At 40.4% G+C, this 25,852-nt stretch overlaps 1 protein-coding gene across 3 annotated transcripts in view; it reads left to right on the top strand.

Moving 5' to 3' along the window:
• The window catches only part of STAG2 (STAG2 cohesin complex component), a 180,526-nt gene that overhangs the window by 134,537 nt on the left and 20,137 nt on the right, over positions 1 to 25,852 (top strand). For all 3 annotated transcript variants that reach the window (XM_084639662.1, XM_084639664.1, XM_084639663.1), the window contains 12 exons: positions 1,954 to 2,024; positions 2,359 to 2,446; positions 2,537 to 2,617; positions 5,227 to 5,319; positions 7,745 to 7,919; positions 9,988 to 10,127; positions 12,287 to 12,388; positions 15,070 to 15,218; positions 15,932 to 16,060; positions 19,133 to 19,338; positions 19,818 to 20,007; positions 20,094 to 20,207. In XM_084639662.1, the coding sequence (XP_084495788.1) occupies positions 1,954 to 2,024; positions 2,359 to 2,446; positions 2,537 to 2,617; positions 5,227 to 5,319; positions 7,745 to 7,919; positions 9,988 to 10,127; positions 12,287 to 12,388; positions 15,070 to 15,218; positions 15,932 to 16,060; positions 19,133 to 19,338; positions 19,818 to 20,007; positions 20,094 to 20,207 (1,538 nt within the window). The remainder of the gene's footprint in view (positions 1 to 1,953; positions 2,025 to 2,358; positions 2,447 to 2,536; positions 2,618 to 5,226; positions 5,320 to 7,744; positions 7,920 to 9,987; positions 10,128 to 12,286; positions 12,389 to 15,069; positions 15,219 to 15,931; positions 16,061 to 19,132; positions 19,339 to 19,817; positions 20,008 to 20,093; positions 20,208 to 25,852) is intronic.

The raw sequence follows: 25,852 nt of genomic DNA, 5'->3' as shown, positions 1-25,852 counted from the left end.
AGTTTGAGCTCCTTCAGGATAGGAAGGAGAAACACCATCAAGTCAAGTTTAAGTAGTTAAGGGATCCTCCCCCATGGTCGTTTCATAACAGATTTAGGTATTCTGTTCTGGGCCTTTTTTCCAGAAGCTCCCTCCCTTCTCCAAGCAAGCAGAAATGAAGAATTGCTGGCTTATCCCCACCAATCATGGGAGACTGAAAATCTGGTCTAGACTAGTACACTCATGACTGACTTTTGAGTATTGTCAACAAGGACTTGTGCCATTGCCTTTGTCTCTCCTCCTGTTCTCTACCACATGTATTCTTACAGTACTAGGGGCCACCCTCAGGAATCCCTACAGAAATAGAAATTGGCAGTTGAGGTGCTAATGATCATATTTAACATGATAGAACTTTCTATCTGATGATCTCAAATCACTTTACAAGACATGGTAGGGTGAACTTTTATAAATCTAAAATTAAGCAATTACTTCAAATCTGTTTTGCAAAATAGAAAAATATTGTTGCCATTCTAAAATGATTGCAACACCTCTGCAAGGTCAGTAAGTAGTATAACCATATTTCAGAAGATGAAACGGAAGTGCAGTGTTAAATGACTTGACCAAGGCTACAAAGGAAGCGCTAGGAATAGGTCTCAAGTCTCAAAGTTTGTTGCCGTAGCCAGAAGATCTTTCATCTTTATGGTCTCTATGTACAACTTCTCCTCAGAAATAGCCCAGTTGGCTGCTACCACAAATAAATAAATAAATACACATCATGACACTTGGGCATTTCCAAAAATAATCGAAGAAATTTAGCAGGATTTTGCTATGTGACTCAGCTAGCTGAATTGAAACTGAACCCAGATTGCATTGTACTTATAGGAGTTTATTCAAACAACAAAGAATCAGCTCTGTAACTTAAAGTATGTGTTGAAGTCCTTTGATTTGTTGAATTTAGTTTGGATAGAATTATTAGCATTTCAGAGTATTTTTAGTATGTTGTTCATACTTGATCCCTAATTTATGAGGTTCTCTCCCTTGTTTACGGAACTAATTTGTTGTAATTTAGCTTTTAAATATCTAAAGGAGATTTCTTCTAGTAAAAATTTTAAACATTTATCTATATCATCTTCATAGGTGAGTCAGATTACCAGAATAGCCTTTCCCCAGATAAGCATAGTGATGATGTATAGCCTGCTGGTCACCCATTTTATTCAAGAAACTTCAGTTGCTCCCCCACCCCCAGCTGCCCTCTTGTTGAAATTCTCCGTCAGCAGCAGGAACAACCTAATTGTTAAAATTAATTTGATAGTGAAGTGTACCCCAGTGACTAATTAATAGTAATTTAATGTCTTAGGTACGGATAGCCATATGGGTGATATGTTATGTTTGAGTTGTCAGGGTACTCATGGGGAGACAGGAGAGAAGTAAGGGGTCAGGAAGAAGTTTGGATGTAAGGTACAAATCAGGGAAAGAATATCTGTAAGGTTTCCTACCTATCTCTTTTGGTTTAGAGTTGAGCCTGAACATGTTCCTAAAGGGTTTACTGGGCTAGGTTGAAGGTTTCCATATTTCTTTGGCTAGGTGGAAAAAGAATGGTTTTAAGACTGAGGTACTTACCATATCAGTACTGACCAATGGTCCATCTAGTCCAGTATCTGTTGTGTAACAGTGGCCTCTGCTGGATTCGATGGAGAAACTTGAATCACCTTCAGAATACACCTGCCCAATTGTTCTGTGCTATGTATGCCATATAGAAAATTTCTACCTGATCTTAGCTCTGGTGAGCAATTTATCTGAAATGTGAGGATTGATAGTTCTCATGACTTATTCTAGCTAGTATTTTGTATCTTGTTGTAATACCACTTTTCCCAACACAGATATGAATTATTCCAAAATGTGTTGATGCCTTCAGACTATTTAATTTAAAACACTTTTTACTGCAACTCTTACAACAAAATAATTGTGTAATAGGGTGAGGAACCTGATGAAGATGATGCTTATCAAGTCTTGTCTACATTAAAGAGAATCACTGCTTTCCACAAGTAAGTGGAATCTCAGCCTGAATATCTTGATTTTCATATTTGCAACATACTATTGTTTCTTATATTATTAAATTGACCATGTTAAACTTTGTGCAAAACTTATTTTTTTGTTTGGTTTTAATTTGACATTGACAAATCTTGAATAGAAGACTATTGTAAATACAAAAACATTTATACAAAAATATACTCATGATTTAAACTGAACTCTATCTGGTTTCTTTACTAGAACAGTTAAAAGCATAGTGTAGTTATTAAATGCCAAATTCTAGAATTAGTATAATAAAATATAACCATTTGATGTGTTACAACACTGCTTCATTTCTGCTTTCTCTAGTGCTCATGACTTGTCAAGATGGGACTTGTTTGGTTGCAACTACAAATTATTGAAAACTGGTATTGAAAATGGAGACATGCCAGAACAGGTATTTAAAATATGCATGTATAACAGTGAATATACTTCGTGAATGTTTATATTGGGATTTTTTTCATCTAACTTTTTTTCTTAATCACAGATAGTTATTCATGCACTGCAGTGTACTCATTATGTAATCCTTTGGCAGTTAGCAAAAATTACTGAAAGCAGCTCCACAAAGGTATGTCATGCTCGAGTGGTAAGTCCAATTGAATGTATAATCTTTATAGAATTGTGACAGTCTGTTAATTTCCTACTGTAATCTGTGTCACCTATAGGATCACTCCATCTACCCTCAATTTTTAGGGCTGGTGGAAACTTTTTGAAATTAAGATGAAAAATGACTTTTTTACACAACTCCCTGAATTCCTTCCGCCTTTACTTTTGCCTCCCTACTATTTAAAATATAACATTGTGTCTGTATAAATAAACAAGCTGTAGAACTTTAAAGATCTAATTTAAGGTAACAGTAGCAAAGCAACTCAGATGCATAGCTACTCTGTCACTGTGATACATATCAGAATAAAATTCTTAATACAGAGTAGTGAACTAAGTTTACAAAATACAGTATAATCAAGGCTCTTTGTGCCCTACAGGGACTGGATCTAAATTGTATACAAGCCCTGAAATATCTGTGGTAATTCATTTAAATGAAGAGGTTTTTATGTATTAAATTTCATAAAACAATCTGTGCAGTATCCTGCAATTTGTTTCTGTATTGCTTCAGCCTGTGCTATTTTCATGTTTTTGACATGCGACAGATTTTTTTTAGTGATGACTTCAATAATGGAGTTATGCATTATCTGGAAAGAGCTGAAGATTTTTCAGCCGTATAGGGAAAACTTGAAACTCCTAGCACTTGAGAACACATGGGATTACAGCGTGGAATGCAGTTGGCTAGATGCTTCCACTAAAATGACCATCTGTGAAATAGAGAATAATGTTGATTCTTCTTTGTCATCATTAGCCTTCAGACTTGACTATCATTTTAAATTGATTGGTTAATTAACACCCTAAAGCTGTTGCTCTGGGAATCTACAGACTCAGGAAGACAATGCTACATCACTTTGCATTCAATTCAAATTTTTAAAAATAAAGTTTAAACAAATTCTTGTCAATTAAAAAAATGTAAAGGAGTTCCAGATATTACACTTCTGTCTGAACGTGTCAATTTTTGTGACTTATGTTTTCAGAGGGTGGGGGGGGGTACGTTTGTACAATAATATTTTCCTCTCCCTTGTTGCTGGGTGAAAGAGCTGCTAAGACAGGGGGAGCGGACTTGGACTATACACAGGGCACAATGAAACTGCCTATAAACTGTGAAATTAGCTGTGAAATGAACATAATCTGAAAAAAGGAGAAATTTTGCTCCAATCCTTTTCACTATCATAATAAGTATTACTTGCAACAATAGCTGGACAAAATTTTCTCATACAAATGGTAAGATGGCTCCGTTCCTTAAAGATTTATTTGCACCTACACTGAAACACATTTATGTGGCAAATTTCAGAGTCGCAGGATCATGCAGTATTGGGATCCACGGCATAATCCTGTTTGAAAATCGTAGGGAACAATACTCGAAACCTTTGAAAATATTGGGTGTCATTTTGGGGATGGGGAGGAGAGATGGGTATCTAGCTTTGAAAAGGCTGCATGTGGTGTTCCGAATGTAAGACAGCATTCTCAGTTACTCTTTCTCTGAAATAATGCTGCTGCTTGCCTCTCTCCTAGGCTAGAGACGTTTAGCCTTATTGATAATTCTGTGCACTTCATAACTTTTATGATTGACCACTCGTGAGCTTGAGGTGAGACTAGAACTTGTGGTCTCCAGCTCCTAGCCCAATTAACCTTTCTTAGCCCAAAGGATAAGAGGAGGAGGATACATCTTAACTGTGTCCAGTCAGAAGGTCTAGTTTTGTGGAGGGTTTTTTTCTCCTCTCCCCTAGGTGATGGGAGAGGTATTAATTGGCCACTTCACTTTGAATGGTCCCATGAAATACGTGTAAACTGCTTATGGTAGGCTGTTCCACCTTGTATTTAGCTGTGACATTCGAAGTACATTTCCTTGACCTGAAGATCTCTATGTAAGCTTGAAAGCTTCTCTCTCACCAACAAAAGTTGGTCCAGTAAAAGACGTCACTCACCTTGTCTCTCTGACTTCAGAATTATTTTCTCTACTATGTTGACTACTTATTTTTTTTTAAAAGGAAATATCTGTTCAAAGGAACATAGGTGTTAGTCTTAGGAGGATAAATTAGTGAGTTGATGATGCAGCCATGTGCACAAGATTCATTCAGTTTTAGCTAGGCTTACCTAATTTTCTGGAGTGCTTTCACAGTCGGAAGTCTGTGAACCCGAACACAATCCCTCCCTCACAGGTTCTTTTATTTAAAAAAGGAAAATTGGCAGGGAAGTTTTGTTCACTTTTTTCAAATACTGTCAGGGGGAAGGGAAAGGAGAGCTCCCATTCATCCACTCATAGGAGCTCTTTAACCAACACATAAAGAGGAGAGAAATCACAGCTTCAAACTTGAGAGCTTTTCTCTGCTCCTAAAGCATATCTTAAACTCAGTCCTCTAAGTATGTTTCCCCCAAGTATATTGGGGTGACGAAGTATTCGGTCTACTACAACATGCCTCTGTCAAGTTCGTATGGGCTGGAATTTTCAAAGGCACCTGAAAGTTAAACAGCTAGCTCCCATTTCAATCAAAAAAATATTTATTCTTCACTATAAAGTTGAAAAGTGTTAAACTGTATTTAATTTCTATTTAAAATGTTTTATTTTTAAAGGAGGACCTTCTACGTTTGAAGAAACAGATGAGGGTATTCTGTCAAATCTGTCAGCACTACCTGACCAACGTAAACACTGCTGTTAAAGAGCAGGTTAGTGACTATTCTGAGCCTTACTCTTTTATACCAGTGATTTGATGCTTTTAAAAGTGTTTAAACAATCTAAATGAGAAGTAATTCTTTTTGCATTGCCTGCATGGGTATGTGATATGCACAGCTTGCTGGATGCTCAAGCTCAGTGAATAGCTGTGTCCAGTAGTGCTGTGCATGTATTCTGCCTCAGTCCCCCTGGGACTGGATAAAAGAGGTATATATGCCCAACTATAGCTCATTTCGTTCTGACAACCGTAGGCAGCAAGTATGAACTTTCAGGAAATGTTATTACTTCATAGATATAATCGAAGTTCTTTGTTTATATTTAGGAATAATGTAATGGAAATTAAATGCCCAGTAGGGTTAAAAATTCTGTGTTGTCAGCTGCGGACATAGTTACAGTTGAAGCAGAGTCTGTTCGTTTCTGGCTTTGTCCCGTCTTGGGATAATCCAATGTCTGTTTCTGACAAACATACTTAGGACCTTTTCCATCCAGGATTGTGGGACATGGTCTCAATTTTTGCTCTTTGCGCAAGTCAGTCACCAGCTGTCTATGCAGAGACCAGAAAGGTCCATTAGAAAGAAATACCTCTTGGAGATGGATATAAAGACATTATTTTCTGGCACTGATTTGCTTGAGTCTGTACTGAGATCCTAATCTTGTTCTGTTGATTCAGGATCTGGTAGTTTGTGAGGCTTGGTTGCTAGATCAGCTCATGTGTTTGGATCTGATGTCAGGGCTTCTTTAAACCACTCTTTAGGAATTGGATTCAGTTGCCTTTATGCTTTCTGTTCTGTTGACTTTGGCTTTGATCACTGGTTGAACTCCTCCAGAGTAGTCTTTTGTACTTACTTTGAATTTGGTTGTCATCTCCTATCTTGGCACCTTCACCAATGGGGCAGGAGAGTGTTTTCACAAATAACAGATGGCGCACCTTCATCCTCAGAAGAATGGAAGGATGAAGAGGCCACTGATATTCCTGTCCCAGAAGGTCGTCATTTCTCTTCATCTTCACCAGACAAATCTGTGGCCCTCCTGACAGCACATAAGAGAGTGTTTTCCTGTTCTCAGTTCTGGTTCCTGTGCCACAGTGATCCCTGGCAGCTGAGGTTGGATGAAGTCCTGGGGTGAAAGGAGGAGGATAGAGACTGGAAGGGATTGGACTGAGATTGTATTGACCCCATTGTGCTCGGCTCTGTACAAACACAGAACAAAAAAAACAGTCCCTGTCCTGAGGAACAGATGGCTTTTTTCTCCTCTGTTGTTGTGTAAAGATCCAGGCAAACAGAGAAAGTAACCAAGGCATGTCTCTTTTGTGACTATTAAGGGAAAATAGTGAAATTGTGTATAGAAAAATGCTGTGAAATGGACAATTATCTAACTAAAAGACAAAGGAAAAATACGGAGAGAAAATAGTTCACCTATAGTGAGAGCCCCGTGAAAATCTTTTTATTTACAGTTTTTCAGGTTTTTTTGGGGTGGGGGTGGTGTAATTTTGTTTTATCCTTCCTGGTGGCAAAAGGAGGGTTGAGTCCTGTCCCTGAGGAGTGGGGACAGTCAGGTCCTGTCCTCTGTGTTGAGAAGCCCTGGAGTGGTTAAATCAGGTTCTGCCAAAGTTGTAGGTAGCCCTGTAGGGGAGAAGAAGGTCATCATGACAGAGGGGCAGTTGGGTCAAACCCAAGCAGCGCTGTGACTCTTTCATTCAGGTTGCAATGCCTGGAGCAAGAAGCCATCACTAAGGGGTGAATGTGTTCTGTTTCATTTAGTTTCATCAGTTGCTTTTTGTTTTATTCTTTGTTTTCATTTTATTTTGTGTTGTTTTTGCATTTGCAAAAAATGCAGGCCTCTATCTCGAGTGTTTAAGTACAAAATTTTCAGACTTTACTACTGTGTTGGTTTTATTTTTGAGTGGAGGACCCCTTATATTTTCCCAGTTATCTTGCTGCTTTTAAAAAATGCTCCACGATACCTTTCAGACAGAACTTGACATCAGAATTTCCTATGTTAAATCCTATAAATATTTCAATTTGTAATAGACTTAATCTTGAGAGTGCCCTTTTTTTAAAGGGTCCGATCCCAATTCAGCCAGCACACATATGAGAGAGTTTATTCATGTGAAAAGAAAAGGAGTACTTGTGGCACCTTATCTTTTGCGAATACAGACTAACACGGCTGTTACTCTGAAACCTTTATTCATGTGGGTAGTCTCATTGCATCCAGTTGGACTACTCCATGTGAGTGAAGTTACTACTATTTCTTTAGGATCATGCTTTGAATGTAAAATATTTTCTGCATTGGGAATGTAAGTACCTTTTTTGTTGTTTAACTTCCAGTTTATTTAAAATACAGTTTCTGATGAAAGAGCAGAAGTTTAAGAAATTCAATATAGGAAGCCTTTGTTTCTTTTTTCTTTTTTTTTAATAGGCTTTCACTATTCTGTGTGATGTCTTGATGATCTTCAGCCATCAGATTATGTCAGGAGGGCGTGACATGTTAGAGCCACTTGTTTACACTCCTGATTCTTCATTACAGTCTGAACTGCTCAGCTTTATTCTAGATCATGTCTTCATTGACCAGGATGATGACAGCAATAGTGCAGGTGTGTGTGTGTGTGTGTGTATGTATATATATATATTTTTATATATATATATTGCTAGAAGGCAAAGTGAACACAGCGAAAACACCTGACATTTTATTTTTATTTTATTTATATATATAATAAAAATGTCAGGTGTTTTCTCTGTGTTCACTTTGCCTTCTAGCTTATGCACTTGCGTGTGCTCGCTATCCTATGTCCATGCTCTTATGCACTCTTGCCAGTTCTTGTGTACATGCAAACACAAGAGTATCCATGAAGATAGAGGCAGCAATTGGAAGCTATTCATGATTTTGGGATGTTGGAAGTAGTTCTTGGGAAGACAGATATGGATTGGTAAACAGAAAACGGGGGAAATGACCAAAGGAACACGATAAATAATTTATCACATGGATATGTTTCTAATATGCATGTTTGTACGTGCCTAGTAATAAAAGCAATTTAAGTCAACATATTGTAATTGTTTAGGAAGCATCTTGGTTTTGTTTGATAACTTAAGTTATCATATAAGTATTTGAACAGTAATGCTGTGTATAGAGAGTAATTGTTTAGGGTGTAATGTAAGAAAGGAAACATTTAGATTGAATATTTGCAGGGGAGTGGGGGAGACTCAGGCAGACTTATTAGGCTGTAGAATAGTCTCCCAGGGAAGCAGTAGAAGTTCTATCACTTGGGATGTTTAAAAATAGACTAGAAACACTAGAAAACATACTATGGTGAACAATCCAGAATTGGCAAGCAGAACCATGAGGTTTTTTCCAACTCTTATTTTTTTAATACATATGTATGTAAGAAAAAATCCTGTAAAATAAATCTTTCTTTTTGCCCAAATAAGGGGCCCCAACTTGCTGCTGTTGAAGTCCGTAGTAAAATGACCATTGACTTTGATGGTGCAGTATTAAGCCAAAAATTATTTATAAATCTTAAAATTTTAATATACGGGGGGGGGGGGGACCAAAACCCATAACACAAACACATTGTGTGTGAGCTGTTTTACTTATTTAAGAATCTGAAAGGTTTACTGGTTAGAGCAAAAGAGTCTAGACACCAGAGTGTTTTAGATTCTAATCTGATAGTTGCAAGATTACTCTGTGACCTTGGGTAGCAAGTTAATTAATCTATGTGATTTAGTTATCCCATGTATTAAAACCACATTGTTAACTTTGGTACTGAACTTCTTTACAGTTTTGCTTGTGAGCTTCTATTTTTGCTTTTCTTGGCTGCACTCAAAGTAAATACTACTTAGTCAATATTTCACAAAGCCAATGATTAGTTAATAAGGGTGTAAAGTGAAATGGGGACTTGATAACAGCATGCGATAACAAGGGTGTAGGGCATTTCACATTTACAACTGGTTCAGATTAGTCCCAGTATGAGAGAGAGTTAAAAATAGTTACAATAAAATGGTGGTGTAGAGATTACAAAGAAAGTGGAAGTCACACAAATCTCTACTAGAATTGGCATCATTGTTAATAGTCTCTAAAAAGTCATAGGATTTGAGTGTGTCTAGGGAATGTGAGGTACTTGCTCACTTAGAGCCGTTTCTCCCATGACAGGATTGGTGTATTATAAGATTTGGTCAGAATGTAACTGTTTACATAAACATTGAAAAGAAATACTTTTTCATTACCAAAAAGTAGAAAATAAATTGTAGTAATAAGGCTGCTTTTAGCAAATGTTAAAAATGTATTAGTTTAGTCAAATATTGCAGTTTGTCACAGTAATATGGCTGGTGTACTGTTAGGAAATATACTTAGGGTAAAGTAACACCTTCCATTCAGTGATCTCAAAGTACTTTAGAAGCCTTATTTAAACCTTGTAACATTCCTTTGAAACAGATACTAGTCCCATTTTTCAGACAGGTGAAGTCATTTGTCCAAAGGTAACAAAGTGAATTACTGGGAAAGCTGGGAATAGAATTCTTGAGCCTTGACTCCTGGTGCTTTGCTGTAACACTTCTTCATATAGAAGGCTAAAATGTAAACTGTTCAGGCACTTGAGTAAGTAAATGACCTGAATAATAAAAAACAACAAAAGTCCTAGGTAGTTTAATGCTTTGCATACCTTCCAGATGGACAGCAGGATGATGAAGCTAGCAAGATTGAAGCATTGCACAAAAGAAGAAATTTGCTTGCAGCTTTTTGTAAACTTATTGTATATACTGTGGTTGAAATGAATACTGCTGCAGATATTTTCAAGCAATATATGAAGGTAAATTTGAAGATTTTGTATAATAGTGAAACATTAAAAATACTGCAGTAAAACAAAAATTGTACTTGTAATTAAACCTTGTGGGTCCCAGTTTCTTTGATTATGTGAAAGATGTATTTTAAATCCAATATAAACAGGTAGTTCCCCATGTAACAGGTAGTTCCCCATGTTTCCATATGGAAAATTGCAAAGACAACTTTATTGTGTCAGAGTAACACATTGTTTTAGTGTGTAAAAATATTCCCACAGCTGATCTTTAACCCTTTTAATAGATTTATTTTCCCATCCTGATATGGTATTTTTGATTTCTTGTTTGAGTTTGGGAAGGTAACCAGCTTTTTTAACCTCGTTACTATAGATGAATAAAAATCAACTGAATGATGCCTAATTCCAAATGAAAAAGGACGTTTAGAAATTCTTTTTGATAAACAAGATCTTTCAGAGTTTTGTAGGAGGGAAAAATTATTGGGTCTAGGGAATAGAGATTTCCAACAAATAGAAATTTTACTCTTTACACATAGATTACTACTTTAGTTCAATAAATAACACCCTCTGTTCCTGGGATCCAGGGCCATACCTGCTAATCCTGAACCTTCTGTCTGTGAACATAAAACGTTGTTGCTCCTTGGCGCCACAAAAAATGCATTAACTATTCCATGCTGTTCCCCCCTCTGAGCCTATGGCTACGCTACAGAGCTTACAGCTGTAGCGCTGCTAGTGCAGATGTCCTCAGCCAGAGACTTTTAACCTTTGCAGACTCCCTTCAGGAGTCTGATTTGTATAAACAAGTCAGTGGTTCTCAACCAGGGCTGCATGTACCTGTGGGGGTACACAGAGGTCCTCCAGGGACTACATCAAGTCATCTGGATATTTACCTAGTTTTACAACAGGCTAACTATAAAGCACTAACAAAGTCAGTACAAACTAAAATTTCCTACAGTGACTTGTTTATACTGCTCTATATACTATACACTGAAATGTAAGTACAATACTTACATTCCAATGGATTTACTTCCTCATTTTTACCATATAATTATAAAGTAAGCAATTTTTCAATAATAGTGTGCTGTAACACTTCTGAATTTTTATGTCTGATTTTATAAGCTAATGGTTTTTAAGTGAGGTATAATGTGTGGAAGACCAATCAGACTCCTGAAAGGGGTACAGTAGTCTGGAAAGGTTGAAAGCCACTGATCTAGATGAGTTGATGTTCCCTCTAGAAGACCTCTGCGTAACATCAAAGGTACACATACCCCTGGTTGAGAACCACTGCTCTAAGCTGATAGAAGGGAGCTGTCCTGTTGACTTAATTACTTCAGTGCCTGCAAGCAGCGATAGCAGCGTCGGCAGGATAAGCTCTTCCACCAGCATAATGCTGTCCACACTGGCACGTAGGTCGGTGTAACTTCCATCGCTCACAAAGGTGGATTATTCACATCCCTGAGCCACATAAGTTATACCAACTTAAGCTGTAGTGTGTACCTAGCTTGAGCGTACAGCTTTTTTTTTTAAAACCACAGTGACAGAGGTTCTCTCCTAATTGTTTTATCGTGATTGCTTGATAACTAAGGAGTAAATATAGGTTCTTGATTCAATTTTAAATACTTTTAAGGAACAATGGCGGAAATTCTATTATATTTATTATTTATTTAAAGAAGGCAGCTTCGGAGGACAGGTAGCCCTCCCTGTGGAAGTTGAGGACGGAATACCCCCTTTGCCACAAAGAAAATGGGGTTTTCCCGCCACTAGATTTACTAGAATGAGCTCTCCTTCCAAGAAAGGCAGTGCTACTAATGATTGTGTATATATTAAGTATGCCTGTCAGCCATGAAGCTAAATAGGTCATTCTGCCTCAAAACAGACACTATTGTTCATTAAGCAGGGTATGAAAGGCAATGGAAAACTTCTGTTGAACTTTTCAAAATTTTCCGATAGTTTTTTAGAGTATAATTTTGATAATTTTATTGTGGTGAAAAATGTGTGTTTTGACTCTGTAAAGCTATTTCATAGTTTCGTTCTTGTTAGGTATTGAACATGTTTCTGGCAAGGTACATGGTAAATAAAGTACATAATGCAGCATTCTTTTCTGAAGGGCTCAGTAGTAAAGTATATTTTTATAAAATCTAAAGCTTCAGCTCTTTTGTGTGGATTTTTTCTAGTATTACAATGACTATGGAGATATTATCAAAGAAACAATGAGTAAAACAAGACAGATAGACAAAATTCAGTGTGCGAAGACACTTATTCTTAGTTTACAGCAGGTAAGAATTATTCATTTTAAAGTTTATATATAAATACAGAATAATAAAATATTCCTTGTTGGTTGTGGGTAACGTTTCATAGGAAATTGTGTGGAGGGGAGTGTTAGAAGGAGAGATTAAATTGTAAAGTAAGGCTCTATAATTATTTTTAAGGTGATTTAAAGAAAACCCTGCTTATTCTGCATTTGTCTTCAAGTATTATGTTAATGAAAGGTGGGGAAAAGATTGTAAAAATCTAATGAAGGGGGACTCTATCATAATATCTTCCAGTTCTAGAATAGTAAGTAGAGCCACATGTTCATTTTAATAATGTAATAAATGCATTACAGACTTCCTTAATTCCATGTTCTTGAGCAGATCAACAAGGAAAAATAGCTCCCCCTTTTTTCCCCACTGTTTTCATTCTATCAAGTAATGAAAAAGACTTACCTTGTTTATTACACATCAGTGCTTGGCAAAGGCTTCACCCATCTCAGAAATTAAAAAGCCCTAATTCAGCAATCACATAACTCAGGTGGACCCACATTGACTTTAGTGGGGTGCTGTGTGTTTGCAAGGGATCACCCACATGGATCTCATTGTAGGCCTAGAAAGAAAAATGTTCAATTAACTGCTAATTTCTCTTTATACAGTTTTTGACTCTCTCCAACAGGCTTAAGTTAGTAATTTTTTGTGAAACCATAAAATGCTGCCGTCTCATCAGCCTCCTCTGCATGTATCCTATAGACAACCTAATGACCTAAAAAAGATAGTGAACAGTATACTAATAATGGTCACATAGTGCCAACTTGACAGGAGTTCCAAATACCAGTGTGATCGGAAAAAGAATACAAAGGGACCCAGAGAATGTAGAAAATATATTAAACTTGGAAAAATGCTTACTATTTCATCTAGGAAACTACATTATAGGGGAGAACTCTTGGAAGCAGAAGAGCTGAAAAGAGACCATAGGACTGATAGGGGTAAAAGACCTGCAGCCAGGGCATGTTTGGCCCAGGTCATCTAACTTGGGTTCAGGCTCCAAGGCTGAAAGTCACTGTGTAGAGGTTCAGGCTAGAGCTGGAGCTCTGGGACCTTCTAGTGATTTTTCAGAGCTTGAGCCCAAGTTAGCTGATCTGAGTCAGCTGCGGGTTTTTTATCCCTGTGTAGACATACCCATAGTGTACAAGAAATAAGACATTTTGTAGTGTAATATAACTGCAAAAAAGGCAACAAACTGCATAAATAGACACTTCATGGAATAAACTGCTACCAATCATTTTGTTCATGAAGGTGTGTAGATTGTATTTTGCTCCACTACCTTCTTACAAAAAAGATACTGACAAATGGAAAGAAGTTTAGTGAATAGCACCAAAATGGGAAGCTAGAAGTATTGATTTAAGAGGAAAGATTAAAAGAGCTCAGTGTGTTCAGTTTTGCCACATATTAATGTAGGTCTACCAATAAATGAAGGATATAAACATGGGGGGTGAGATTGTTGCCATTGACTTCAGTGGAGCCAGAATTTCACTGTAGAGATGGAGAGGAGGAGCTTTCATTTAGGGTGGTACAAAGGGGTGAAATAGAAATTAATGGGTTGAGTGGGCACTTCACACAACAGTGGTAGGAGTCACATGAGAACCCGTCAGGGGTGAAAGTAAGTCAAATGACTTACCGGTACGCTGGGGCCAGCTCTGGCCCCCAGAAGGGGTGGGGCTGAGGGGTCAGAGCCAGCCCACCCTGTAAGGTATGTGCCCCCCATTTCTCCTCCCCCCCTTCCCCACCAGGATAGCAGCAGCAGCCCAGGGCTCCCGGGGCTATTTAAAGGGCCTGGGGCTCCACTGCTTCTACTGCCCCGGTCCTTTAATTAGCCACCGGAGCCCTGGGGAAGTGGCGGGGCTCCGCGGCTATTTAAAGGACCTGGGCGGCAGAGGCAGCTGGAGCCCCAGCCCTTTAAATAGCTCCTGGAGCTCCTGCTACCCCAGGGCTCTGGGCCTGCGGCTCCCCTGCTTCTACCGCCCTGGTCCTTTAAATAGCCCCCAGAGCCCTGGAGTAGCGGTGGCGGAGCTCCGGGGGCTATTTAAAGGGCCGGGACGGTAGAAGCAGGGGAGCCCCAGGCCCTTTAAATAGCCGCCGGAGCCCCGCAGCTGCTACCCCAGGGCTCCAGCAGCGGGGCTCTGGAGGCAGTTTAAAGGGCCTGGGGCTCCAGCCACTGCTGGGAGCCCCAGGCCCTTTAAATTGCCCCTTGGGGAAGCTGGGCTGCCCCAGTACGGCGTACCGGCTCTTGCCAGTACACCGTACTGGGGTGTACTGGCTTACTTTCACCTCTGGAACCCGTATGGATAGCTAAATAGAATATATTTAGGATGGGAATCTGGGGAATTGTCCTGAGACAAGGTGTGCTAAACTGTGCAGTTGTCTCATTAGGAATGTACTGAAAACCTCATACCCTGGGATATCTAAATCTAGACTAAACATATTAGAGAATGTAGTTTAAGGAGTAATCTTGACTTGGCAGGGAGATGTATTTGTAGACCTAGGTTTTCATAAGTGGTCTGTTTTCATTATTTTATAAACTTTGCCTAACTATGCAAAATTTATTTTCTTCACAAAAGTGAGAAATCTGTAGTTCTCAGTCTAGTTTTTATATAATATTTGGTATATTTTAATCAGTAAATATCTTTCTTACTCATTTCATGCAGCTTTTCAATGAGATGATACAAGAAAATGGTTATAATTTTGACAGATCATCACCGACATTTAGTGGTATTAAGGAACTCGCTCGACGTTTTGCTTTAACATTTGGACTTGATCAACTAAAAACAAGAGAAGCTATTGCCATGTTACACAAGTAATTATCTTTTTTTTTTAAACTTCATTTCTTCAACCAAGAAATTTTGTTTCTGACATGATAAATATTTTCTTTTGGGAATTTACCAAAGTTGTATATTAATACAAAATATTTTAGTGCTATTGAGGATCTTTTATTTTGCCAATCAGGTAGAGGTGAAAAAAGTGATTTGCTATTGTAGTTTCAGTTGATTCTAAGAACCAGGTTTTCCATAGCTTTAAGTGGAGCCTGACTGTACTACATCAAAATAAAAACTGAAGCACTGAATAATTTTACTGTTCAGCATCATTCTAGTTCCTCTTACTTGATTGCATTTCTTGTAGTGTATCATGAAAAAGTGTTTTCAACCTCTTTATGTTGATAATGAAGGCTGACCCAGTTGACTACTGGTAGTACTCTTCTTTGTCATGTTGGAGGACCAAGGTTATTCCATGTACTAGACAGGATCAAGAAAGATTGTGGAGACAGCAATTCCACCAGTTCACGTAGGAGTAGCACTGACAACTTTCAAGGGTGTCCTATCCAATACATCTGGAAGAATGGTGGTTTTGATCTTGATTGTGTTCTTCATGGATTTAATGCAGGGAGAAAGGAGTGAAACGATAAATAAGAACTCTCTCAGTGATTAGATACTTTGGTCATGTGGGTGGTGCTATAGAAAACTGTAAAATAGGTAATTCTTCTAAATCTTAATTTTTAACTTTTATTTTCAGAGATGGCATAGAGTTTGCTTTTAAAGAGCCTAATCCACAAGGTGAGAGCCATCCTCCTTTAAATTTGGCATTTCTTGATATTCTGAGTGAGTTCTCCTCCAAACTTCTCAGACAAGACAAAAGAACAGTGTAAGTATTCTCTGAGAGTTCTTAATATTATGAAATGTTAAATGATGAAAACATCATAGTTAAATTTGATAACATTTTATCTTTAATCTTTATTATTAACTAGGCAAAAAATTGCGATCACTATTATTGAAGTAAACTTCAGTAACATTTAGAATTAATAGAAAAGCAAGGGAAAGGCAAGCTATTATAGCAGAGTCCCTAATTTTTGTAATAAGTATACAGGAATGGTTAAAAACTAAGGAAGTATTAGCTGTTCTATAATTGTTAATAGATTACTTGGTTTCTCCTGTTCTGCTTTCAGCTATTGAAATGATAGGTTTTCATGGAAAGAATAAGCAGCATTAACAGTTTGAAAAGCTTGCTCTTCCTCAAGTGGCTGTATGTATTCCTAGTTATATGGGTAATGAGCCAACCAGTGCAGCCTATCTATGGAACCTTTCTGAGCAGTGCCTGCTAGAACACAGGTGCACCTCCTCACCTCAGCGTTCATGAACATTCTGAGAGTGGGGCTATATAAGGGGGCGCTGTGCCCTCTACCACCACAGTTCCTTCCAGCTGCTAGTGCTAGATGGAAGTGAACTGTTATGGTCCTTTGGATCAGATTTTTATTCCTACCTTAGTGTCTTGGATAGCCTGTTGTTAGTGTTAGTATAGTTAGTGTGTTAGTAATTTTTAGTTTTAGTTTTTAGGTTTGGTTCTGTAGGTTGGCAGATCCAAAGAAGAAGCCAGGTTCCAAGAAATGTGCTCTCTGTTCAGCCATCTTTCCAGCATTGGGATGATCAAGTGAGGTGTGTTAAGTGCCTCAGTGAGAGTCACTCCCGTTCTGGGTGTTCCATCTGTTGGACCTTCACACCCAGAATGAGAGGCAAAACAGGCTGCAGGTGCTCCTGCTTAAGGAAACTTACTGCTAGACCCTTGGGTTTTGAGAGATCTTCAGCTCTGAAGGCTAAGAGGTCTCTCTCAGCTCCAGCTGCATCAAGGTAAGGTGCCTAAGAAATCCCAGGGATGTCTCTTTGTTGGTTCTAGATGACGTGCCTAGTTAGTCAGATCCTCCTGTTAAAGCTGAGAGAATGTCAAAGGCACATGTGTTTGCTGCCAGTTCCAAAGAAAAAGGTGAAGGAGAAGACAGCCAGTGTCAGGCACAATTGTCTTTACCAAACCTATTATCAATGACTGATCCAAAGAGGACTGTTACAGTAGTAGTAGAAATTTGTTTGGCATCTGATTATTTTTTGGATATGAGTGAAAGATTGTTTGAGGATAGGAAAAGGAAGACAGTTCCAAGGTCTAAATCCCTTACTCCCGATAAGAGAGGAAGGATGGAAGATAGTCTTTCTCTGGACCATATCTGCCTCCTCCTCCTAAATCTCCTACAGGATCACCAGGCAAACCTTTCTCACAGTTCATGTCTCTTCATCCTCTGGGCTGTTGTCTCCAGTGATATCCATAGCAGATCTGAGGACAGATCCACAGTTAAAGAGGATCAAGAAAGAGCCAAAAGATCTGAGCCCTCCAAGTTTATGCCCCCCAACTCTTGGTTTCCTCAGCCCTTCAGACAGTTTGTACCTCCATTTTGGATAGTCTCTTGCAACCTGCTAAAGCAGTTTGTGTTACCCCTGCTTCCTGTCTGCCCATTTCTAAGAAGGCAGATGAACTGTATCAAATCCTATGTGAGGGGTTTTTGTGTTTTTCATATTTTTCCCTTGCCACATTCTTTGGTGGTTGCAGTAGCGAGTAATATATTTAGGTCTGGTCAATCTCATTGAACCCCCACAGATAAAGAGGGAAGAAGTTGGATGCCCTGAAAAGAATTTTTTTCTTCTTAATCTCTAGGTATTACAGACTCTAATTACCCCGTGGCAATGTCCCACTATATGAATTCTATCTGTAGGAGAAAATAGCTATCTTTGTGCAAGAGTTATCAGATGAACAGAGGAGATTGGCCAGTGCTATCTTGGGAGAGGGACATAATGTGGCAAAGCATGTTCTCAGGGCTTCTTTTGGTATTTTTGATTCTTCGGCCAGAGTCTTAGCATCTGCTGTTACTTTGAGAAGACATCCCTGGTCTGTTGGTGGCCATGGACACTAGGTTTAAGATTTGGGATCTTGCCTTTGAGAGTGATGCTCTTTTCAGTAACAAGGAGGACAAGCTTTTGGAAAAGTTAAGACTAAAACTACTGCTCATTTGCTTGTTTTGTTTTTCACTGCTAGAAGGAGAGACCATCTACTCCTTTTCACTATCCGATACAATTTTATCCTCAATCTTCATTGTATCTTTCAACTCAAAGACGGCAACACCACCAGCAAACAGCTTCTTCCTTGCAGTTTCAACAAAAGAGGAAGTCATTCAGGTCCAAGGCTTCATCAAAGCAAAGTGGAATACCAAAGATTCCATTTTGCAGATTATATAAGCATTTAAGACATGACTAAATGAAGTATTCGTACTTGTAACTTGAGTTCTTTGAGATGACTCTGTGTATTCATACTTCCCGCCCACCTTCCCCTCCTTCTCAGAGTCCTATCTTGGTTTCTTTGGGTCAGCGGTAGAAGGAATTGAGATGGTAGAGGGCCCATCACCCACTTACATAGCTTCTCACCCTCAGAATGTTTGTGAACACGGATTGGAGGGGTAATAGAGCACACATGCACCTGCTAACAGGCACTGCTTAGAGATTGTTAGGCTGCACCAGTTGGCACATTATCCATAAATCTGAATATGCCAAGTTACAAATAACCTTCATTTGTTCATGTACTAAACATGTATATAATCTCTAAAATGGAATTTTTGTTACGCCATGAGTAACTTTAGACTGGGGCAAACAAGTGTGATCACAACAAGGCAAACTATTTATTTGTTGTTTTCACACGAAGGTGGATGAGCAAGTCTAGACATCTTGTTGAGTTTGCTGTTGGCAAGACTTCTTTTTAATTAGATTATAAAAGTCTTTGAAATTAGGAATGAAGATGACATTATGATGCAAGTTTTTGAGTAATCAAATAAGCTTACATTTCTTAAAATATAGGAATGTCTTAATATATTCTGCACATTTATAATCATTACTTCTTTTAAAGGTATGTTTACTTGGAGAAGTTCATGACCTTTCAGATGTCTCTACGAAGAGAAGATGTGTGGCTTCCTCTCATGTCTTATAGGAACTCCTTACTAGCTGGAGGTGATGATGATACTATGTCAGTCATTAGTGGAATCAGCAGTCGAGGTTCTACAGTAAGGAATAAGAAAACAAAACCAGCAACAGGGAAGCGGAAAATACCTGAAGGTGTGAATTTTTTCGTAGTATAAAATATATTGACGTTTTTAGAAGTTAATGAAGCCAACCTTGTTTACACAAGCTGGGGATCTGACCTTGAGAGTTTTCATATTTGTCAGATTGATAAGAGTATCTTTGTCCTTTCTGTATCTTTACAACCTAATTTTGTCTATATACATTTCTTGCAATGCTACCCTGAATAGGAAGTCTGAATGATAAGACATGGGCACACATAACGTAAAGGAAAAAACAATGTGCTTTTAGTGGGAAGGTATTTAAAATAGTTTATGCAATGGTCAGTTGTGCCAAGGCATTCTTGAGTACATTTTACTCTGCAGATTCTTAAAAGGTAAGAACTTTATTATTGATCCACAGTGGACATCTATGCATATGCTTGAAAGATATATCACTCTATATTTGTCATATTTAAATAATTTGATTTTAAATTGGTGTGAAAAATATATGCTGATATTATTCTTCACTTTCAGCTGAAGAAAGCAGTAGTAGTGACAGCATGTGGTTGAACAGGGAGCAGACAATGCACACACCAGTCATGATGCAAACGCCACAACTCACTTCTACAATCATGAGGGAGCCTAAGCGGTTGCGACCTGAAGAAAGTTACATGGGTGTATATCCAATGCAGCCTGAACACCATCAAGCTCCACTTGATTACAAGTATGTAGAGACAACTAACGTGTACATTGTATTACTGTTCAAATATGAAACCAGTTCACATTTAAAGGAGAATAATTTTTTTTAAGCACGCAAGTAACGTGGATGTTGGCTCAAAGACAACAAGAAGAAGCAGCTAGGCAACAGCAGGAGAGGGCAGCGATGAACTATGTCAAACTGAGAACTAACTTGCAGCATGCCATGTGAGTAAGACTGAATTAAAGGTTTACAATTTTTTTTTCTTGTGCATGGCTTCATAGGACTATATATATCTATATAGTCTCCCCTGTTACACTTTCTGAATTTTACTGTTTTTGAGTTGCCTTGATATCTTGGCAATTGGCATCTTAGAAATGCCTAGAGATGGAAGCAATGGTAAAATAGAAATGAAGCTAAGACAATAAAATTAACTTAGCTTATATGACTAAGCAAGTTAAGCTGCTTCGTTTCTTACTATTTTTATTTTTTCATATAGATTCCAAAGATTTAAAGTAATACCATGTCTTTTAACATGACATGAATTTGATACAAATGTGAACTTGAATCTGATGCTAAATTAACTGTTAGCACTGGCAAATTTTGGTATACTGTATTGAATTGTACTTGAGAATACACTTTGAATGCAATATCTTTTTGAGTAAAAAGATTTTTAAAATAAGAGTTTTATATGTGAGAAGAAATAACTTTTGCTCTGAAGTCTTGATTCCAAGATCATGTTTAATTTTTGTGACTGTTGAAAAACAAACATTTAAAGTTCAGAGAAGTTGTTTAGTCCAAGAAGTCCAGTGGTAGGTACTCATGGTTATCCTTACTTACACCGATCTAAAAAAAGTAGAACTGTAAAACATTGCCTAGTTGCTCCAACTGACAAAACTAACAATAGAATTTAACACATTATAAATTATAAACAGTGTCTGCCACGTTAGGCATGCCCATGACCAATCATCTGGTTGTCACTCGTTGAGTGACACAACTGAGTCAGAACAACTATTATCCTGGTAAAGTCAATTGCAAGAGCTAGCTCTTACGGGGATGGTTTAAGACAAGTTACAGGGAAATTCATATTTTTAACAATTGCATAATTTTGCAAAATAAAAACATATATTTTTTTAATTTTTTTAAACTAAGAATGTTAAAAATTTAACTCATTTTTGTTGGGCAGGGAGGGAAAACACACAGTACCCCACACTCATATAGGCTGTTGTCAGAGATGGGTGTAACGTCAGCATCACAGTGCATTCTGCGGCGCCAGTGCTGCTTTCTTGGGCCGATGATTTGTAGTGGATTGGGAAAGTGGGCAGGAGTTTTTGTAAGGGTAGGTTCAAGAATTGCCAGTAGCGATCCATGTCTTGGGGAAGCACCTTCACATCCATATCATTACCAGAACACGCTAGAAAGCTTTGCCCTTTGGGACCAGGCTCTCTCATGGCCCTGAACATTTGGACCCAAGCATATAAAAGGATCCATGGCTTTGACCCGCCTCTCAGTTCCTTCCAGCTACCAGGCTGTCTAGTTGAACCAAGAGTGATTCCTTCTTTGAGTGATGTCCCTGTGGGTGCTACACTGTAGGTGCGGCAGCACTCCCTGCGCCTGGGGTTAGAGATCTTTATTAGCAGTGCCCGTTGGACCACACATGCACGCCTCCCTGTCTCGCTCTGAGTGGCGCGCGCGCACGTGTGTGTGTGTGTGCACGCACACACGCATATAGCACTGTGCAGTCCAGCTACCCCCCAGTTCCTTCTCAGATGCCGTTGGTCTGGGATTGAATCCAAAGCACAGCCCTTCTATCCTTTGAGCTCTTAGATAATGCCTTGCCTGTTAGGTTAAGTGTAGTTTAGTAGTTAGTTCTTTTCTTTATCATTTTTCCTTCCTCTTACCCTCCCCATTAATTCATAACTTAGGATTTCATTTTCCTGCTTCCCACCCTTCCCGACTGGGAAGCTTTCTTCCTCATCCTTATACCTGGATCTCCTAGGTTTAAGAGGTGTGTTTCCTGCTGGGAGGCATTCCCGGTAAGCAAACAGTCACCCACAGTGCATCCACTGCTTAGGTGAGGGACACATCCCACAGAAGTGTACCCATTGCCAGAACCTGACTGCCAGGGCCAGAAAAGACTGAGACATTTGGCTATGACTTCTCCTGGAGAGATCATTGCATCTAGCATCAGACCATGGTCTGGACACTTCCCTCATATGGCACTCGCACGCTGCTAGGTCGTCCACCAAATTCTTCTAAGAAGAAATCTTTTCTTCTTTGAGTGCTTGCTCATGTCCATTCCATGCTAGGTATGTGCTTGCCGCGTGTACTGTTGCTGGAGATTTTTCTCTTAGTGGTGTCCATTGGGCCAGCTCCAGCACTCTCTGGAGCCAAGTGCGTGTGTTGGTGTAAGGGGTGCTGCCAGCCCCACACTCTCTCAATTCCATCTTACCTCCTTGCTTTGGCTAGGCTCTTCCCAGTGGTTTTGGACTCCTTCTCCGTTCATAGTTTTAATAGTTTAACATATATAGTTTTTGAAAGTGATAGTTATATAGTTAATGTATGTATTTCTCATCATCAAAGCATTTTTTGTCCCAGGGGCTGGGCATGCCCCAGTCCACAGGTTTCAAGTTTTGTGCCTCTTGTGGAAAACCTATGCCTGTGAGTGACCTGCACTTGAGTTGCTTAAAGTGCTTGGGGGAAACTCGCATTAAGAACAAGTGTAAAATCTGGTGAGACTTTAGACCCCACATTAAGAAGAAGGAATGGGACATCAAACTAAAGGCTATCCTCATGGAAGCCACCCTCAAGCCTGTCTCAGAGCCGAACGAGTCTGATTTGCCACTGAGACTTCGGTGTCAGTGCAAAGTGCTTTCGGCACCAGGCACTTCCAAGCACTGTTCTTCATCCCCAGTGCCATGGAAGAAGCACAAAAAGCAGCACCCTGAGAAAGCGTGTTTTCCTGTGCAGAAGAGGAGAAACAAGCGGGGAGACAGAGTGAGACCCGCACTGGGCCACTCTTCTACCCCTGGACGTGCGTCTACACCCTCGGCTCCACCAAGAGAGATGAGTCTGGTGTGGGACCCACCACTGAGTCACCACAGTACCAGTGGACTGACAGTGCTGTTCACCATTGAGGCTTATCAGGTGGCAAGGAACCTTCTCTCTCTTCCAGTCCATCCAGCCGCACTGGGGAACTTACTATCTCTTGCTTCCAGAACCAGGAGGGCAAACGGTGCATCAGGCACCTTTCCAACACCAGGTCCTCCGGTACCACCCAGGGGCAAGCCCTACCCGATCCTGGCATCCCATTCCCTGGCACACCACCAGTCCCCAGAATCCTGGCACTGTATGGAAGCAGAAGCGGGTAATGCTCCACCATGGTCACCGACAGAAGAATAGTCTTCCCCTGTATACCGAAAAAAGCCCACTATCGGCACTCAGCTCCCCACTCCCCGGAGCTTCATGGTGGACACTGGCCAGCAATCACTGGCCAGTGCAGAGGCCCAACTAGAACTCTTGGGGTTTGACTCCCACCGCTCCTACTTGGTGGCCTCTGGGAGACAGGCTATCTCTTCTTCACACTCAGCACCAGATCCAGACTCCAGCACCGACCCCAGTACCAAAGTCCAGGACATGCTTCCAGGGGACATAGTTGGGGCAGAGGAAGAAGGAGGAGCCCCATTTCTGGTGCAGGACATCTCCTTGTCCTCCCCCTATGAGGTTGTTGCGGGTCCCAGCAGTCTACTTCCCCAGCACAATTTCAGGGCCTAACAGGACCTTCTGAAGTGGGTCGCCTCAAACCTAGGCTTGGCGCTCAGAGACATCACACAACCTTATTGAGGTCCTGGCTGCAGCAACTCCATCCAGAGTAGCCCTGCGCATCAGTGAGGCAGTAATGGGATCAGGCCAGGTCCTGTGGCAGACTCCTTCTCTGGCCCTCACTTCAAAGAGGGTAGAGAAGAAGTATTATGTGCCAGTGAGCAAGTTCAACTACCTGTACTCGCACCCTTCCCTGGGGTCCCTGGTGGTGTCTGCTGTTAACAAAAGGGACAGGCAGGCCCAGTCAATTGCTACACCGAAAGAGAAAGACAGTAAGAAACTGGACCCTTTAGGAAGAGAGGTTTATTTCACAGGTAACCTCCAGCTGTGTATCGCCAGTCAGCAAATTCTGCTGGGGAGATACAATTTTAATCACTGGGATTCCTGTCTAAGTTCAGTGACTCCCTGCCTCAAGAGGCAAGGCAGGAGTGTGCAGCCCTCCTAAAGGAAGGTAAGAATGTGGCCAAGACCTCTCTCCAGGTGGTTCTGGATGCTGCTAACTCAGCAGCCCGGACGGTAGCCTCATCAGTCACCATGATGCTGTTCCTGACTCCAGTCCTTTGGCCTTCCCCAGGAGGTCCAACAGTCAATCCAGGACCTCCCGTTGGAAGGCTCCCCTCTTTTTTCTGAGCAGGTGGACATGAGACTTCAGTCTGAAGGCTCAAGGGGCACACTACGATCCTTAGGGCGGTACACTCCATCTGTCTCCAGAAAACACTTCACTCCCTAGCAGCAGCCTTGGTTCTCAGGACCTCCCAAGACAGGAGGCCTACAAAAGAAAAGGCAGAGGTAAACAGCACCAGCCCCTTCTGTCTACCTCAGCCTCTCAATCAGGGCCCCAGAGATACTCCGGTGGGCCCAAGCAGGCCTTTTGAAGGTGCACCTGAGGGCACTGTACCAGTCACCAGTTCAGATCTATCTCCCTCATCCCCCCTTTATTTTTGGACTGTCACTCTTCAGCCCACCTTGGGCATCCATAACATCAGACCGGTGGGTCCTGAGCACAGTGACATTATTACCCTTCATTTTTTATCCACCCATTCCTGTGCTCCTTCAGGGACTGTTCTCACGAGCAGCTTCTTGTCCAGTAGGAGCAGTACCTCCTGTGTATGGGGGCCATGGAAAAAGTTCCTCCGGACTTGAGAGGGAACTTTTACTTCCAATATTTCCTAATCCCAAAGGCAGAAGGGGGACTCTGACCCATCCTGGACCTGCGTCACTTCAATACATATCTCAAGAAACTGAGGGCTACATTACCGCACTACATTGACACAGCTGCACATCTGGTGAAGACATGCTATACTGACAAGAGAGTGCTCTCCTGTCAGCATAATTACTCCACCTAAACGAGAGGTGGAAGCTGTGTTGGCGGAGAGTGTCTCCTGCCAACATAGCGCATTGTGGACACTGCTTTAAGTTGATGTAACTTGCGTCGCTCAGGGGGTTGGCTTTTTCACACCCTTGAGTGACTTAAGTTACATCAACGTAAGTGGTAGTGTAGACAAGCTCTGAGGTTTTGCGTGATCTCCCTGGATCATCACATTTCCCCCCTGGACCCAGGAAACTTGTACGCCACCTTCGATTTAAAGGATGAATAATTCCAGATTTTTATCTTCCATGGCCATAGATTTTCAGGTTTGTAGAGGGTCATTGCCACTACCAATTCACCACTCTTCCCTTTGGCCAATCAGTAGCCCCGAGAGTTTTTACGAAATGGATGGCAGTTCTAACAGCCTTCCTCAGGTAGTGAGGTGTTCAGGTTTACCTGTACCTCCAGTGACTGGCTGATCAAAGGTCGGTCACAGGCTCAAGTGCAAGACAGCATCAGCATGGTCCAAACCGCTTTCAGGGAGCTGGGCCTGCTGATAAACGAGCAGAAGTTAACTCTTGTCCCAGTTCAGAGAATAGAATTTATGGGGGCTGTTCTTGACTTGACCAAGATCATGGCCTTCCTGCCAGAGGCCTGATTCCAGACCGTGGCAAACCTGATATCCAAGGATATGGCCCACCCAGTCATGAAAGCTCTAGTATGTCTCAAGCCACTGGGTCA

This window comes from Lepidochelys olivacea (assembly GCF_965140295.1).
Source record: "Lepidochelys olivacea isolate rLepOli2 genome assembly, chromosome: 9".
NCBI classification, from domain to species: Eukaryota; Metazoa; Chordata; order Testudines; family Cheloniidae; genus Lepidochelys; species Lepidochelys olivacea.
The sequence above is the reverse complement of the archived record's forward strand: the minus strand, read 5'-3'. Positions and strand labels throughout refer to the sequence as shown.